This window comes from Vanessa cardui, chromosome 11 (genome assembly GCF_905220365.1).
Source record: "Vanessa cardui chromosome 11, ilVanCard2.1, whole genome shotgun sequence".
Taxonomy (NCBI): domain Eukaryota; kingdom Metazoa; phylum Arthropoda; class Insecta; order Lepidoptera; family Nymphalidae; genus Vanessa; species Vanessa cardui.
In genome coordinates this window covers 6,620,027-6,638,571 of record NC_061133.1, presented here as the reverse complement: position 1 = coordinate 6,638,571, position 18,545 = coordinate 6,620,027, and the positions used below count along the sequence as shown (strand labels likewise).

The following is an 18,545-nucleotide window of genomic DNA, read 5'->3' as shown; positions in this document are numbered from 1 at the left end:
AGGGCGAGGGACTTTAGGAGGGAGAACGTCATATATAGGATGAATGAGATTGGGGCAGGAGAACAATATATGGGATAAGGAACCTTCGTCTAGACCACATTCACACAAAGAGTGATCTCTAACTTTAATTTTACGCAGATGTACGAAATACGATAAAAAACTATTCAAAAACTTCAAAAGAGAAAGATGTGACAACTGTCAAATGAATAAAATGTCATTTTGGCAATGTCATAAGGTGTCAAATTGAAGACACTCGGGGTCAGCATAATCGTAATATAATAATATGATGGAATGCAAACATTTATTCAATTTGTAGGTATATCGTATAAAGGGCTATTTAGTTTTTATAAATGACAATATACTTAATTTCAATTTAAACTTGGGAACTTTGAATTTTTTTCTGGATTGTTACAGTGGACTGTTTTCGCCACCATTCGATAAAACGTGTAGTCTATATCTGGATGGGAACAATGGACTTAAATAATTGCTTCTTATTCCTTTTACTATACGATGGTTGTCAGAGTCTCCAAATTACCCAAATAATAAATGACTTTATTAAATAGTATATAACTTCCATTTTCCACACCACACAGTTATTTAAATATTTAGCGACCCGCCGCAACTTCGCATGAGTATATTTTTTTTATTAAGAAAATAATATTATATAAATATAATTTACAGCCCATAACACTAAGAAATAACTTAATCTTCTATTTTTTTGAGAAGTGTTTCATTAGTCCCGGAGATTATTATCAATTTGTATTGTACAAATTTTAACTTTCTATAATAACAACAATATCGAAGTATAGAATAATGTATGCTAATAGCCTATTAATAATGCGGATTTGTTTAAAAATACTGTGTTCATAAAATAAATATAAATACAATACATAATATTAATAATTTTAAGTATCGTGCAACACTTACGACAAAATTGATTAAGTACTGTGACTTTAATCTTTGAAGTATCAAAATATTTTCATGTTTGTTTTTATAAATAAATCTGTGAAAAATATTTTCGTATTATATTTATTCCGTAATTCTACTAATGATTAATTTATAAATATTGAACTTAACGTGTAGAAGCGTAATAGACTTCGATTAATCGCGCAAGAAAATAAAAAATATTCACTTTTAATTTTCACAAAATTATATTTATGTAACAAAAAGTAAATAGATCCACGGCCAGTTTTTGTTTTTATTTCAATTCATATAACATAAATAAATACTTATTCGGAGTAAATAATATAATATAAATATCTGCAATATTCATGTAATGTAATCATGGAAAACATTAAAATAAATACTTCCCTAACGTCTTTGCCTGATGAAATAATATCATTAATTCTTACAAACATTGAGCCTCGAGATATCATCAGATTCTCTCTTACATGTAAACGGTTTTATGACATTGTAATAAATAATGATTACCTTTGGAAAATTAAGTATTCTGAAATGTAAGTTATTTTTTTGAATTATTATTCATAAGAACTATAGTTTAAATAACTGTTCAATATATATTTGTTATATTATTCAGGTTACCCAAAGAAATTGTCACGGTTGTTGAAGAAAATAGTTGCATATGGTTAAGGGAAATGATTCAATATTATAAACTAAAGAAAAAGATATTTATTGAACTAGTTTCAATGTCTCCAAAATCTTTTTGGTAAGTAATATGTATTTGGATATGTTTATTGTATGATTATATTGAAATATCATGGCAAATACTGATAATATTGATATTTTAATGGCAGGGAATTCTCAGGAATATGTTTCTTAGTCAATGCTCAACTATGCTCATAATTATGATTCACAGTATATCTAGTACATTATTAAAATAATAATCTAACATTTAATTTTTTTGTATTTTTATATTTGTAGATTGTTATATATGGTTTTCATTAGCAATATAATTGTTTATTATTGTAATTATCTGTTATTCATAAAAATACTAATAATGTTTGGATGAGTGTGATAATACATGATAAATGAAATAGTACAAATGTTTCATGAAAAATAATTCAACAAAAATACAAAAATGTATTTTGCATTTTGTATAATTCATATATGTCACATCACATCTGTTGTGTATATGTGTATATAAAGTTATGAAATTTTTTATATGTTTTTGTGGTATTTTATACTGGGTACTGGGTGTTAGCATAATCATAAAAAAATACATATGTTTTACTCTATTTAATGATATATTTTTTAGGAGAGTCTATGAAGTATCAATTGAAGATGTGAGAAGCTTCTTTGCATTTGCAACGGAAACAAATTTAAGTTTTTATTACACAGTACATATTCTACAAGGCATTGTAAAAAAAGGGACTAAGATTTTAGATGCTCTAACAATTGTAAAGTATGTATTTTGAAATACTTTGTTATATTTTAAGAACATAATTATTCATTGCAAAAATATCTTCATACAAAAACTTATTTTTTTTGAGTAATGTATTAGATACTAGTTGTCCTCCCCAGTTTCACTTTCATTTTAGGGGATTATTTGTTATGTATTAGACAAAAAGGATACCTACCTATATATTATCTTAGATTTTTTTTATGTCTAAATAGTATATCATACTACGTAGTACAAAATAACTGAAACATACAAGTTAGCATTATTATCTTGGTGTGCATGACAGTTACGCTTAACACTTACAATACGTCATACTACTGTATTAGTGTACTTGGGGCCAAATGTTGGTTAGTATTAAACATATATATAATCAAGTTATACAACTGAATTTTGGGTCCTTGAATGAAAAAAAAGGAATGCCTTGTAAATGTCATACAGCTGGGCGACGGATTTCTTTTGTGGAGATGGTTCGAACTTCGAAGCTAATTACACCAAGTTGCTACAATGTGGTTTGGTGAATATAAATATGTCTGATTCAAATCAGACACACACAGATTTCCTCAAGAAGTTTTCCTAAATATATAAGTACATGAAAATTCAGTTTAATTTGCATCGATTTGAACCCGCAATCATTGTTTGATAAAGATGTACGCTATCTACCGACTGGGCCATCTCAATATATCTTGTAATACCTACATGGTCTTTAATTATCTACAGAGAATTATTTGTACAAATTACAGTAATCATTATACGTTTAAAATAGGATACATATAACACTGCTTTATTTTTATTATATACTAGTAGTCGCCCTCAGTTTCGCTCGCATTTTAGGTGGTGGTTGACATGTGTCAGACAAAAAAGTAGCCTATGTTGTTTCTTGTAGTTCAAATTTTCTTCATACCAAATTTCATCAAATTCGGTTCAACGGTTTGGTCGTCAAAGAGCGTCAGACAGACAGAGTTACTTTCACATTAAAATATGAATATAGATTACTACTAATATTATCTATACCCAATGGATCATTATCAAAATTTTGCATACATATTGTCAGGGGTACCTATAATTTGCGGACGGTTCTCGTGCAGACGGAAATATGCATAAAAAGAAAGTAAAGTAACAGCCTGTAAATTTCCCACTGGTGGGCTAATGGCCTCCACTCCCATTAACCCTATACTTGGCACAGAATTTAATCTTTAAAAAATTATAGTTTTACTACTTATCTATGTTAATTGGATTATAAGGATACCAGGAAAATTAAAATAAAAAATCTCTGAATTTCAGTTTTCAGGATATATTATGTGTCTTTCAGTGCACACTGCCAAGCTCACAAGAAAAAAAATATAAAGAAGAACGTGGTTTTACATGCACACTGCCATGTTATAACTAAACGAAAAAATAAACAAAAATGTAAAAATAATATAAATCTTAAAAAATATTAACAAGTTTTGAGATCTGTTAGGAACTAGGTCAATAAATAACGCATGTTACATAAGTTAAACATTTTTTTTCAAACAAAGTTAAACTTCTTATCATTATTAATCACAATATTCAGTCCTAAAGCTCTGAGATCAAAGTTTACTTACATATCTATCTATTATGTAACAATATGAAAAACTTAAATACTACTTTGTATGAAAATCTATAAAGCAATTTCGACCTTCAACTATACATAGCCGTGCGTTACACTTTGGACAAACAAATTTGGTTTGATGTTTCGTACATAGTCTACATCTGCCTTTTGTCGTAAACGCAGGAAGATGTCCCGTTAGGTCGTAACGAGTAGCATTATCAGGCCTCTCCGCTACTGGTTTTTTTATTATTTTCACAGCTTTGTATAGAGCATCAGGTTGTAGATTAGAACTCCTCTCAAAAAAACGCAGTTGCCTAAATAGAGCGACTCGAAACTTTTTAAGTGGCAATAGTTTTTGTTTCCCATTATTCTCGTGACGATACAGCAACCAGGCATTATTGATGCAGATGTCCAAAATCTGTGAAAACAATACTAAATACCAACGATGGCCTTTCAAATCAGTACGGTATAAAGCAACTAACATATCGGCTAGATCAACTCCACCCATGTTTCCGTTATAGTGCTTTGTTAAATTTGGGCATGTGACCAAAGCTTTCTTCTTTTCTTCTTTCTTGTACCGCATTATATTCTGTACAGGGTAAGCGTCCACATACGTACTTACAGCCACAACAAACTTGTTATCGAACCACTTCACAACAGCTATATTGTGTTCGTTAGACACGACTTGTGCAAAAGCTCCCCTGCCCTTTTTTTTCAACTCTTTATCAGATGGTAATTTTTTTTCTGCCCCACGAAGTCGATTTGTCCTGACTGTACCTAAGGAGAATATACCGTACTCACTCCTTAGGTGATGCATTAATTCAATGGACGTAAAAAAGTTGTCAAAGTATATAACAGAGCATGGTTTTTGCTTGATAGAATTGGCCAAAGCTATCACAACTTTGGCTCCAAGACCCATTCCTTTTTCTTTTTCTGTAAAAGTATGAAGTCTAAAAGTATCTTCTCCTCCATAAATAAGAAAATCATGCACGAGGCCAGATGGTGAAGCACGAACGAAAAATTTAAAACCCCATTTTTTGGGTTTATTCCGGACATATTGTTTTCGACTTCCGGCTCTAGTGCCCTTATAAGGCACCATCATCTCGTCGATGCTGAAACGTTTTCCTTCAGGAATATTTAATGCAAAGTTGCGACGAACTTTTTCTACTAGTGGTCTTATTTTATAGTACCTGTCACCGTCATCTTTTAAGTTATCATTAAAATGAATATAACGTCGAATATACTGAAACTTCTTTAATGTCATGACGTCAGCAATTTTACTGTATTTAAGTTCATTTGACCAATAATCAGTGTATGCCGGAATATCTACAACACCCATTAAAATATTCATAGCTATAAAATCTTTGATATCGTCTTTGGTTATATTAATTGAAGTGCCCTTTTTCTGTACAGAATATAAATTAGAATGATAAACTATAAGTTCTAGTATATCGTCAGTTAAAAATAGCTTAAAGTAATCAAGCGGCGATTTTTCAATACCAACAGAATCGAAAAGCATATTATCTTCTAAATGAGCTGATCCTTGAAACTTCGATCTTGTCCATTTAGGAGACATTTTGGTAGGTTTTAATACGGTTCTTTTTACGATCACCGGAGTTTTCTTATACCGCCGAAGATGCACAGTAGCATTAGCAGTAATAGCGGTGGTTGCGGCAGGTGCTGAAGATACGGGACTGCAGATTGAGTCTATAGATGGTGACGGTGGAATATAAACTGATGGTGAAGGCGGTATAATGTCAGGATCATGTTGAAGAATAGAAGGTGAGTACGGAGTAGAGTTGGTAGTGCTGTGTCTAAATCTCGGCTCTTCATGGACAGACGCAACGGCGTATATTTCTCGATACTCACAGTCATCACTATCGGAGATCTTTAAATTTTCGACGGATGACGCTATTGATCGGACAGAAGAACTGTCTTCGGAGACATCTTGATGAGGCCTACAGGTCTGGAATTCATCTTCAGAAGATTCGCTAGATTCTACATCAGATTTAGCTCCGCATTTAGGCACCAAAGCTAGAATTTTTCGACTTCTAGTCATCTGAAAAAAAATATTGCAAGCTAAAAAATAGGAATTTCAAGGAATATGTACTAAGAAGCCTTAATAATGCTCAAACAAAGGCGTTTATAGACTCAACATTCACAATAAGTAATAGTCTATAGCGTTGGCAGTGTGTATTTATATGTACTCGACAAATAGGGTGTTATTCACAGCAAAGCAAGCAGTGTGCATTTAAATATACACAACAATTATTGTGTCAATCACCATGCACCAGGCAGTGTGTATTTCAATGCACACCTAAAGTAAAATGTAAATTACTGAATATTCAAAACATTTATCACAAAAATAATATAAACAAACAATTGCGTAAAGCTTGAAAAAATTAAAATTATTACAATTTCGTACTTATAACCTAATTTGATTAAGATAAAATACGATACTTACAGAGCGTTGCGCATGCACCGACCGACGGCTCGCCATTTTGTTTACTACTGACAATATGTGAGCGAGACAGATTTAGATTTATTTTTCTTACGTAAAGAGACGTTTACAAAGTCACTTGGAGTTATTATTAAAACGATTCCATGTAATATTGTGTTTAAAAAAAAATCTAAATTTAATGTGTATTTAAGTGCACAATGTCAAGTATAGGGTTAAGGAGAGGGCTTGGAAGATATTCCACCGTAGGAATATAGATAAACAAACCATAGATTTACGTATTTCACTCGATTTACTTAGCTTTATTGTGCCCTATTTAGGGTTTTACGATTAATATAATTCATTTATAATACAACACTATGACATATAACTACTTATTTTCGAATACAACAAACACAACCTTCCGAAATGCAGATAAGTTTTATTTGAAGTTCGACGCCATTATTTGGCAAATCTATAATGAATATCATAGATTAATCAAGCCCCAAAAGATATCGCATTAATTGATTTGCTGTCAAACGTTGTTTAATTTACTTTTCTCCTCTTTTGGTTGGAATATAGTATTACATTGTATTGGTACATATAAATAAATATTTTGTTGCTCTGTCTATCCATGCATCATACTTAATAGATAATATTTGGTGCCTTTATTTCTTTTAAGCAATAATTATTTAAAAAAATAGTTTCAGTACAATTTACAATTTACTTGGTGGTAGGGCTTTGTGCAAGCCCGTCTGGGTAGGTACCACCCACTCATCAGTTATTCTATCGCCAAATAACAGTACTCAGTATTGTTGTGTTCCGGTTTGAAGGGTGAGTGAGCCAGTGTAGCTACAGGCCCAAGGGACATAACCTCTTAGTTCCCAAGGTTGGTGGCACATTGACGATGTAAGGAATAGTTAATATTTCTTACAGCGTCATTGTCTACGGGTGATGGTGAACACTTACCATCAGGTGGCCCATAAGGTCGTCCTCCAACATATACCATAAAAAAAATACAATGTATCTACTATGTGTAAATGTTATTCTAAATTACATGCGATGTTTCAGACCGCTGTATACATTGACTGTAATGTATTATACGAAAATAGTCCTTCGTCATTTGATCCAAACATATCTTGCTATTAAATGGGTAAAGCTGCATATGAGGAACATGCTGACGCCAGAAATTGTTATAACTTTCTTCCTGCAGTGGATAGACCCGATTAACATTTACACGGATGAAGAGGTTGAGTTTAAGGTACGGTAACTACAAAATAAAAGCACACGATATACCAAAGAAAAGCTATAACAATCGAATATAATGCATCTATGTGTGTGTGTGTGTGTGCACATACAGATGTACTGTCTGTTCCATAGTTCGTTATAAGGGGAATTTTATTTAACAAGGGAGAATTTGGCTTAATAATAAAAATCTACCAACTGGTAGATTTTTATTAAATTTTGGTCTGAGAATTTTGCGCAACGAGCTCTTGGATCCGAGGAAATCAGGAATAGTTTCCTCAAACAGTAGCCCCATCAAATAGTCACTAGACGAATTTGTCAGCCGCCGATTAAAGTATTTTACTTAAAATTTGTCTTCAGGGACCAACTTAATAATGTTTTTATCGTAAGCAGTCCACTTAATATCACACTGGATTAAGTAACTTTCCCCTTTCAAAAGATGGTTTAGAGCTCATTCCAACGCCGTGCTCCTATTTGGGTTGATGGGTGTGATACATGTGGCAATTTCAATTTTATTAAAAATAGATTACTCGGTTTATCGGCTAAGCTACATCCGTTCAAACCACTAGGGCACGCTACCTACTTTACATGCATTTTACCTTTATATAATACAGATCTTAATTGCGTCTGGGCTATATTTATTAGGGTAGCATGTATGTAGGATTCAAATGTATTGCAATTTATAAAAAAATATTTATATGTTAGAACTTAAAAAATATATTAAAAAAAATGTTTCTCTCTTTTTAGATCCAAGGTTTAGTAGAGAAAGTTAAAAATGTTCTAAAAGAGAACTCAAAAAATAGCAACGAAAAAGAGGATTTCAAATATTCCGATAAAGAGGTGCTGCTTGCGTTGACGCAAGTAATATATAAGGATGAAAAGTTTTCTGTTTGCGCGAGCACCAAAGTGAAAACCTTAAACTTGGTAAAGGTACTAATTAAAGAATATTGCTTATTTATTTTAGTAAAAAAGAATAAAATTAAAGAAACAAAAATGTGATTCGCTTACTTCCTACTAGCGCCATCCGCCCCGGCTCCACACGGGTGCAATTGACTGGTTTTTAAAATCCATTTTATATTATTTATTAGAAGTTAGGGAACCCAGTAAAAGTTCACTTTCAGTAAAAATATCATATTAAAAATTCCATATTTAAATAGCGCGCAAATACGCTACTTGGACAATATGGCGCTGCAATGGGGTCGGTGACGTCACTTTCCTGTATTTTAATCTGTGATATATATAGTAGAAAAACAAAGTTTATAAAATTTTTATTTATGGATTTTTGAATAAATTAAGTATTATTTTTAACTTTATTTAGTAAATAACCTTTTTTAAACGCATAATATACACTGACTACATTAATTCTCAGTTTATTTTTCGCATTGTCAAATAGTCTATTAGTTCCAATGAACTATTGAAGATTGATTTGTTTTACTTTACAGGTAATAGATGAAAGCAATGGCAACATCATAACATATGCGGTGATATATCACGCTGTTGCAAAGAGGCTTGGCGTGAAATGTGACCTGATCGCATTTCCAAATCATTTATTCTTAGAATGGAAAAACAATGAAGATCCAAGTACGCCGTTGTTCACAATAGACCTCATCACCGGGTCCGTGAACCCTAAGAGGCGGTGTCCTTTCTCGCAGAGCGCAAGCAGTGAATACGAATACGTTCCCGACTCCCTCCTGCAGTACATATATTCGTCTTATATGAAATCGAAAGGGGCTATTCGTGATTGGTAAATAAATTTCCAGTAATAGCTTGTTTGGATTTTAGAAAAATATTTTTTTTTTAATATTATAATAATATTTTTTTGGTGCAAAATGGGAAACATTACAAAAATAAACTTATATATGTTATATATGCAGTAAACATGTATGACTAATAATAATAATAAAATAATACAATGGTATTGTTTAATATAGCTAATAACCTATGTACTCTATTTACTTGGAGTTTGGAACTTTATAAAGTGAGTTAAAAATATTAGCCCATGCATTCCATCCTAGTGGATAATTGAAAGTCACCTTGAAAATAAATAGCCTCGATATTTAAAGGAGTAAAAACAAACTTATAAATATATATAAAACAAAAACAAAACGTCATATAAGAGAAAATGCAAAATAGCTCTTCGGATGAAATGTGTTAAGTGTCTGATATCTTAATTTTCAGCAAAACCCAAAATGCGATTCACCTTCTGGACTTCCTCGGTACAAGACACATAAATCACAATCCTTACAAAAATTTCTTTACATATCTGATAGAACACTCCGATACTCCCGTTATGGATACGCCGCTCAATATGACATATGTAACTATTTGCTTATTATATATTATATAATTTTAAATATGTATTTATATATTACATAGACTATTAAATAAAGTGGTAAAATTCTTTCAGATACATGATGTACATCTTCAGATGTTGGTGGCATTAGCAAATTTAAATCCGGCTCCAGAAGTCGCTTATCACACCGTAAGTGACAATAAATTAAATTTAATAATCAATACTAACCCAATCCAGTTTAAGTTTAGGATTAATTATCGCACTGAGTATAAGTCTCGACTATGAGACACTAATTTAAACTTCTATTCTAATATTTTATGTAGGGTGTAAACTTAGGAACTAATGATCCAAATCTAAATTTTTCTTACTGGTAGCACATTATTCGTAATTTTGGTAATTAAAAAATTACATGCGAAGCCGGGGTTGGTCGCTATTACTTGTAAATAATAAAAAATAAACACAAATGAATCGTAAAAGCGCTCTTTTTGTAGAGCAACATTTCCAAGTGACAGTTGGCAACATGCCAAAAAAAAAAATTATTGTTACAAATTGTTGAATGTTTTTTGTTATTAGTCACGTATATTTTCAATAAATATAATGACTTGCATCTCGTTTGTTGTTGGATATTTGGATTTGTTAAGCAACAGTAAACAAATATATGCTCGCAAAAGTTTACAAACCATTTTAGTTAGTTTGCAAACTATTTTAACTCCTTCAAATATAAAAAAAGCTTATAGGATTGAACCCTGCTGATTGAATGAGCTATCAGAATTCAAGCCATGATTTACACATATTTAAATATAATATTTTATTAATTTAGGTTTCAGTTAAGAAACACCGCAGTTATGTAACATTCGCTGTGGGTATGATATGTTACCATAAAGTATACAACTACATGTGCATCATACTCGGGTGGGAACTCGATGGCTCACACTTACGGATACCCACTGAAGACAATCTCGGCCTCGGGCGGGATCAGCCATTTTATCGAGTTATTGCGGGAGACCAGTCGGAAAGATATGTAGCTCAAGGTATTATTTCATAAAATTAAAAAAAAATCTGTGTACAAATAAATATTTAAAAGATTGTACACCTATGCCTTTAATAGACCATTTCCTCTGCCCCAAGGTTGCCTGGAAGAGATCGCTTTTCAGCGATAAGGCCGCCTTTTGTGCCATGCTTTATTTTCTTATATTTATTTCCTGTGTGTTATACTTGTCTTGGTGTAAAAGTAAAGTAAAGTAACAGCCTGTAAATTCCCACTGCTGGGCTAAAGGCCTCCTCTCCCTTTAAGGAGAAGGTTTGGAACATATTCCACCACGCTGTTCCAATGCGGGTTGGTGGAATACACATGTGGCAGAATTTGTATGAAATTTGTCACATGCAGGTTTCCTCACGATGTTTTCCTTCACCGCTGAGCACGAGATGAATTATAAAGACAAATTAAGCACATGAATCAGCGGTGCTTGCCTGGGTTTGAACCCGCAATCATCGGTTAAGATGCACGCGTTCTAACCACTGGGCCATCTCTGCTCTTGTCTTGGTCTGGTGTCTGTCTTGGTGTACAATAAAGAATATTATTATTATAAAGAATATTATTATTATTTAATTTTGTTTAACAGAAATATGAAAGGGTTTTACGAAAAAAATACAGAATTCTCGAAAAATCGTAAGGTTTATGTCATTCTAATGTATAGTATGACACAAATTATATGTAGCATCGGAAAATGCAATGAAATGAATATAAAACCGATTACTGCCGATTTACACGACCAATAGAAATAGCTCCCTGTCGCGCCATTCGACGCTATTCGTTGCTATATATTCTTGCGTCAGTTCAACCCGAGAAAACAAGTGCATTTAAATCGACGTGCCAAATTGACGAATATATCAGGTCATATGATATTACAAGTTATTACGTTTGTGTAAAGATAATATTCACATGAGAAATAAATATTGATAATTTAGGAGAGCGTACTCTGCTACATCTAAATTGTGTCGTACTATACCAGTTTTATATATTTTTTCTTTTTTTTTCAGAAAACTTAATGGCAGTTACGACGCCTTTTCGAATTCATCGTCTTGAAGATCACATAGCGAGGGAATTTACACATTTCGATGGATTTTCTTACGTTCCCAATAATGAGAAGATTTTAGAGTACCCCAAAGAACAACTAATTACGGAAGTATTCAGAAAACGTTTTGTAAATGTTTCTATACCTTAAATTATAAATAAATATTCTATACCATCGTGTATAACACTTATACTTAATTTTGCGGATACTTAAAGATCATTTTTAAGTGTATTTTTTGTAAAGAAATGATATATTATTATTGACTGTTTAGGGTTTTTTTTCAAAAGTGTATTAAGTTTGTAAGTAATGTGGGCGCAATCTAAGTTGGCCGGAATGATGTAATATTATCAAGTTTGTCGGAGAAATTATTTATGGGAACAAAAGAGGTTTGATGTGCGAGTACGCATGTGCAGTTATAAATATTATATAGTCAATTATCGATTATCAATTTAGATTTAATATCAATTTTATTTCATTAATTGTATAATTAAAATTAGTATTGATGTCAATGATATTCTGATAAACAGATATGTTATACCCATACTAAAAAACAGAAAAAAATGTGCCGCGCCAGGGTCGGTTATTTTACATTTCGTTACAAGTAAAAAGGATAGCTTGATAAAAACAATAAACAAGTAAAAGGGATAACTAAATGTTTTAATTACGCAAAACGTATTACTACGTAATTATCATGTATTATAACGTATTACTAAGTAAAACGACTAAAGGCAAACGTCCCAATTAGGACGTTTTCTAGTCTTCACTTTTTGCGCGTTAAGAACATATCTGTTTACTAGAACATCATTGATTGATTTATAATTAAAACTTGACTGACATCTATAATATATGTTATCAATATTTAAATATTTGTCTAGTAACTTTAGCGGCTAAATAACAGCGATTTGAATTTGAAAAAAATGTTTTAATTCGTTGGCGGTTGATTTTTAAAGTCAATGAGCAAATGTAATGCTTTTATTTAAACTATTTGTATGGAATCGCGATTTCCTGTTTTAATACAGTGGTTGTGATAATATGTATTAAGAATACTATTAAAAAATAAATAGAATATAATTCTTATTTCTTACTAATGAAGATTTATTCTGAGGCTTAGCACCGACGTCAAATATGTTTGTGGTTTATTTAGATAACTATCAGACAAAAAGACTTTTTTCAAACCAATCTTTGAAAGAGTATGAATCAGTGGCTTCTTAAGTTCTCAGATAGCTAACTTCAGTCCGGCCAATTTAGCCAACATAATATTACAAACTAACATTTATAAATTTTATTTTATACGTTTAACTAATTAAGGTATGCAAATATATATTCGTTTGTTATATTCATATTATAAAATATAATTTATATTATTTTTGGTGCAACTAGGTTATTTAAGTTATATTTTTATATTTATGAATACTATGAAGTTTTAATTGAAATAAATGAACATTCTTACTACAATTATAAGTCTATTTGTATTGCATATGACTAACTATAATATATGGGTGTCCGTTCGACGAATTCTTAGCAGATTATTACAATTGCAAATTATTTTTAAATAAAAATAACACATGTTCTGTTGATTTCCATAAGTTTTCAATGGATTAACAACTTTATGTGTTCAGGAAGTAATTAGTTAATATTGTTGTCTTCTTCAATGGAAAGCCAAATCAATATAACAGAGATGAGATAAATCTGTGTTTAACTAAACATACTCTAAATTATGTTTACAGGAGAGACCAAGAATGTTTTTTTTTGTAAGAAAATTTTATATTTGGTACATAAAATTGACGTTTTTTACAGTTTAACTGCAACATACTAGAATAATGAGTAGGATCTTAAATTGATTAACTGTAAACTATATACGCTTTTCATCTGATCCACAAGAAGCAATTTGTCCTCACTATATTTTAACACGTTCACTGCCACCTAAATTTTTCCTATGCTTATAGCGATGCCGGCATACATAATGCCGCGAACACGCTAAGCGTGTCCCCGGCATCGCAAGATAAATTGTATGGACAAGCGTAGCGTGTCCACTGGCACAGGAACAAAAAAATGATTATTTTTTTGTTAAAACGGTCTTTTTTAGTTAATATTTCTTATGTTATGCAATAATTAAGGTGTTTAGAATAATGTTGTCAGTGTTTTATCCTGGAATTATGACAAAAAACCGCTTTTATAGTAAGTAAACATCATAATGTGTCATCATCATCATCAGTGGCTGTAAAACTTTTTAATAAATTCCCACATATCATATTTATATTGGTGTCGAATTTGATATATACTTCTTATCGCGTTATGATTTGGTTCGTATTTCAATAAAAAAATTGTTCATGATATATACTGTTACCTGTTATCTACTGTTGTATCCCTGCAAAGGACGCGGGTCAGTTTGAAAGTAGCAAGGTACAATCAAATAAAATAAAATAGAACTTTCAATACAAATTAAAACAGAGTTTAAATTTCGCTTCATAAAGTGTCCATAAAAATCCACCTTCTTTTTTTGTTTTCTCAAATACAAACTTATTAATTTCTAAAATCAATTTTTATCTCACGTGTTTCGTTCACTTTCTTATTAGTTGCTAGAAATGTTCAAAGGTCATAGGATATCGATTCGGTGTCATGTCTTGATATAATAATAAAGAAAAATTAAATAAGTAATAATTAATAAACAAATAATTAAAAAATAATCAAGCTTCTTGTAAGCTAAACTCGTTTTATTGTTTCATTACTTCAATTCTTGTAACACGAATTTGAAGTTGACATGAGTTTACATTTTTAAGGTAAATCAGCCTTATTTAGTGTTTAATTTTATATATTTGGTGTATGTATGTGGTAGCTAATGATTAATCGAACTAACATATAAGTACTTGTAATACATAATTAGTATCAGTATCAACATAACACAAAGTAAGACAATTTAGTATAAACTTTGTCATTAAATGGCAGAATTACGGCTCATATAGTTTTACTACAAAGGTGTATAAATTTTTATAATAATATTTGTACAAAAAAAAATGTAACAAAGTTCCGCAAATTTGAGAAAACAATAACAAAATTAGTTCAATTGTCAACAAATTGGTAATAAGCCATAAATAAAATGTGGTTTGTTGAAAAAAAAGTTTGACAATCTATGATTATCCTTAATAAGTGAACAAGCCTAGCGTGTCGCCGGCATTACAAAAGACATTTTTTTCTAAAATTAAAAAAAATATTATTTTTAACGGGCCACTTAAAAATTCAGTAGCTTATCGCTTGAAGATTGCACACAATTAGTTTGAATGAATAATTTAGCCTAGTTTTTAAGATATCACTGAAATTCTTAGAACAAGCCTAGCGTGTTCGCGGCGTGGCTATAGAAATTCGCATGAACACGCTAGGCTTGTCGCTGGCACTGAACGTGTTAAATTAGCTTAGTACCAGCTAACATTAATTTCTCTCCCTTTGTCATTATTGATTTGATATTCCAAAGAAGACGGTATTCATCTGCTACACAATTTTTATGATTAAGGTCATATATTTTTATTGATAAATGGTACTCATAAAGTACAACAAGCATGTAAATAGCTTTAAATCATGATTACTAAAAATATTTCCAAATTGGGCTACAATTTTTTATTAATAAAGTTTTCTTTCAATGACATAATTGAAAAGAAAATCTTACAATAAAGTTTTTTATGTGTAGTATATTAGGTTTGATTAAAAAAAAGAAAATAGAATGTTATAAAAAGGTTACATTTATTATGTTTCTTACATATACCTAATCACATGGTAATCTATGGGTCTTTAATTCACCATCCCATCCCACGGTATGTAAGACATTCCTCTCGTCATTGTCCCACACCATACCTCTTACAAAGTTACTGTGTAAATTTCTATTTTCATAAATTAAACTCAGTTTCAAATCTTCACTGATGTCAAAAACTGATACAATTTTATTATCACAACACACAGACAGTCTGTTACATCTGAAATAAAAAATACATTTGGATATAGATATAGTATGCATTTACATTCCTTTCTTTATTTTGGAGTGAAATGTGATTTTTTATGTATTTTTTCATTGTATTTTTGTTTTCACAGTCAATTATTTTTATTTTAAGTGATCATTTACTAATTATTTGTCTTTAACTCAAAAGTAACTGATGTTTATACATATAAAAATATTAAAGTTAAAAAAAAAATACATATTTATTTTAAAACATATCTTATCAGTATATCATTGATAGACTTTTTATTACAGTAAATCATGGTCAATAAACTACTGTTTTTAAATTTGAGTCGACATCAACTCTGTGAACCTTAAGTATGAAATGTGCAATTAAAAACTTACTCTGGTTGAATAACTATTTTATGGACAGCAGCTGATAGTTCGATAAGTTTAGTTGCAGTTTCTGGTTTCCGTATATCTATCAAACTAATAAAACCAGCTTCATCACCAAATATCAAATTATTTTCATCGAACCACTGCAAGCATCTGACTCCACAATCATTTTTAAATAATTCTGGAATAAAAAATAAAAGTTAATTATGTCATGATTTTGAAAATATAAACAATTTTTTTTTTAATGATAATATTTACCTAAAGCTGGTAAATCAATTTTGTCATACCACAAAGAAACAAAATAATCCAATGATCCAGTAGCAAAACTTGTATGAGACCTGGGTCTGACTGAGACTCCATAGATGGACCTACTATGAGCTGCAAAGTAATTTCTTATACAAATCAAGTCTATTGTATCCCACACCTGAAAATAAAAGCTATTTAACAATTTCATATTGTAAAATTGTACAGTTTACTATCAACATTTTACTCTGTTAGATTTGTTGTTTAATTTTTTTTTTTCATTTCATGTTGCTTAGGCTAAAACATAATTTTTACCTTAATATTGCCATCTGCACCAGCAGTAACATATTCCTTGTTAGGATCTAAGCAGTCTACGCTTAACACAGCTCCATCATGTTCAGCTACTGACAGATCTTCACTCCATTGATTCCAAGCATCATCCTCTTTACTCGACCATAAGCTTACAGCTCCACTGTCTTCGCATAGAAAAATCTATTAAAGACAGGAAAGTATATTAATAGAAAATTAAGTAATTGAAGTAGACATTAAAGAATACTATTTTTATAATTTGTGTACCTTATTTGAATTTTCTACAAAACAGCCATCTGCAGTCCCACTGGTCAAATAGACATCTTTTTTTGTTGTTTTGTGAATTTTGTTATCTTCTGCTCTCTTTTCAAATATACTGGCACCACCATTCCAATATCTTCCAGTCAACTCTGAACATCCCACCAATACAGTTCCATCTAAAATTGCAAGTTTTGTTTTAATTTTTTAAAAACTTAGAAGTTTGTTTAAGAGATTATTCAAGATATTACAGACGATGACTTGTATTGAATATTTCTAATAAATTTTCTTAATTATTTAGTTAATATATTAAAGTAAGTTCTCGGATAAAATAAACACCGGCATTAGGATAAAAAAAAAAGGTTACCAGTGTGTAAGCGAATGTAATCGAGATATGATTGAGTACAAGTTCCTGTTGTGTCCGTTCGATAAACTTCAGCATTTAAATGCGGTGGTACGATTTTATTACTATTATCCATTATAATATAAACACGTGAATGCCTCTTAGTGCTTTTGGAATGACGGATAACAATATTTTAAATATTTATTCAATCCAATTGTAACAATATATAACAAAACTTTCTATGATTGTAGATAAAATTTTTATGTTATCCTTATAAGTTACTCTATAGCTGTTTTAGAATATAAGTAAAAAAAAAATAGGAGAATCCAAATTGCTTAGACAAAACTCGGTGGTTGTCAAAGACTCGAAGAGTGATAAATATTAAATAATAAGTGACATTGACAATGACAAGCATGTGGCCATCTTGGATACGTTCAACTAAACGACAAAAATATTTAACTGCTTAAACTACAGTAACGGTCTTTTAACTTTAACATTTGTACTTTCGATAAAAATTAATTAATGGTTTTTGTCAAGAGCAATTTTTATAAACTGTTCTCACAATTTAAAAACCGCCCGAAATTATACCGAAAACAGCGAGTTGCTTTTTTCGATACGGGAAAAACGTTACTATTAAAATAATTGGGTATAGTGGGTTTAGCGTTTTTAGTGTGTATGTTTAGTGTATATTTATGTTCTTGTTTAATCGTTTAAATGCTCGTCTCTAGTTGTGATGGTCGTGGTGAAAAAGTAACGTTGACGATCTTATTTTCGCTCACGTCGAGCCTCATGAAACGCTGTGATTTGTTTTTCTAGTGTCAGAAATACTTCTTTATGTAGTTACATTTATATTATGATTTTATATTTAATAAACTATATTTTGTTATTGTATCCGATTTTATAAAACTGCAATCAATTTTAGAACGTCATTCGTACAACTTTAAAAAATAATTTAAGCTGTTATCCCGCGCGAAATGATTAAAAGAAAAGCCAAAGAGAATCGCGCATGGAACGACAATAGGAGCTTTTTGTTAATTGGATTTTTAACTTCAGGACTATAATATTTACATTACAAACAAGTAATAAATAAAT

At 30.8% G+C, this 18,545-nt stretch overlaps 2 protein-coding genes across 2 annotated transcripts; one reads left to right on the top strand and one right to left on the bottom strand.

Moving 5' to 3' along the window:
• Positions 1-1,195: 1,195 nt before the first annotated feature.
• Positions 1,196-12,436, top strand: LOC124533388 (F-box only protein 21-like). The gene is made up of 11 exons (XM_047108617.1): positions 1,196-1,457; positions 1,538-1,666; positions 2,216-2,362; positions 7,438-7,627; positions 8,359-8,541; positions 9,054-9,355; positions 9,790-9,928; positions 10,019-10,097; positions 10,396-10,409; positions 10,725-10,935; positions 11,945-12,436. The coding sequence occupies exons 1-11, from the start codon at positions 1,285-1,287 to the stop codon at positions 12,127-12,129; spliced, it is 1,752 nt and encodes a 583-aa protein (XP_046964573.1). The 5' UTR covers positions 1,196-1,284; the 3' UTR covers positions 12,130-12,436.
• Positions 12,437-15,700: 3,264 nt separating this feature from the next.
• On the bottom strand, positions 15,701-17,764 carry LOC124533541 (methylosome protein 50-like). The gene is made up of 6 exons (XM_047108895.1): positions 17,478-17,764; positions 17,120-17,289; positions 16,859-17,035; positions 16,559-16,724; positions 16,310-16,481; positions 15,701-15,944 (listed from the first exon to the last, which is right to left on the bottom strand). Exons 1-6 carry the CDS (start codon positions 17,587-17,589, stop codon positions 15,737-15,739), a joined length of 1,005 nt encoding a protein of 334 aa, XP_046964851.1. The 5' UTR covers positions 17,590-17,764; the 3' UTR covers positions 15,701-15,736.
• Positions 17,765-18,545: the final 781 nt, after the last annotated feature.

Bases quoted from the DNA above. Each gene is read 5' to 3' on its own strand.
- LOC124533541 (XM_047108895.1), bottom strand. From the start codon at position 17,589: ATGGATAATAGTAATAAAATCGTACCACCGCATTTAAATGCTGAAGTT. The intron at 17,036-17,119 runs GTACACAAATTA...TGTCTTTAATAG, and splicing joins TTGTAGAAAATTCAAATAAG to ATTTTTCTATGCGAAGACAG. The intron at 16,725-16,858 runs GTAAAAATTATG...TTTTATTTTCAG, and splicing joins GTGCAGATGGCAATATTAAG to GTGTGGGATACAATAGACTT.
- LOC124533388 (XM_047108617.1), top strand. From the start codon at position 1,285: ATGGAAAACATTAAAATAAATACTTCCCTAACGTCTTTGCCTGATGAA. The intron at 1,667-2,215 runs GTAAGTAATATG...TATATTTTTTAG, and splicing joins ATGTCTCCAAAATCTTTTTG to GAGAGTCTATGAAGTATCAA. The intron at 10,936-11,944 runs GTATTATTTCAT...TTTTTTTTTCAG, and splicing joins GGAAAGATATGTAGCTCAAG to AAAACTTAATGGCAGTTACG.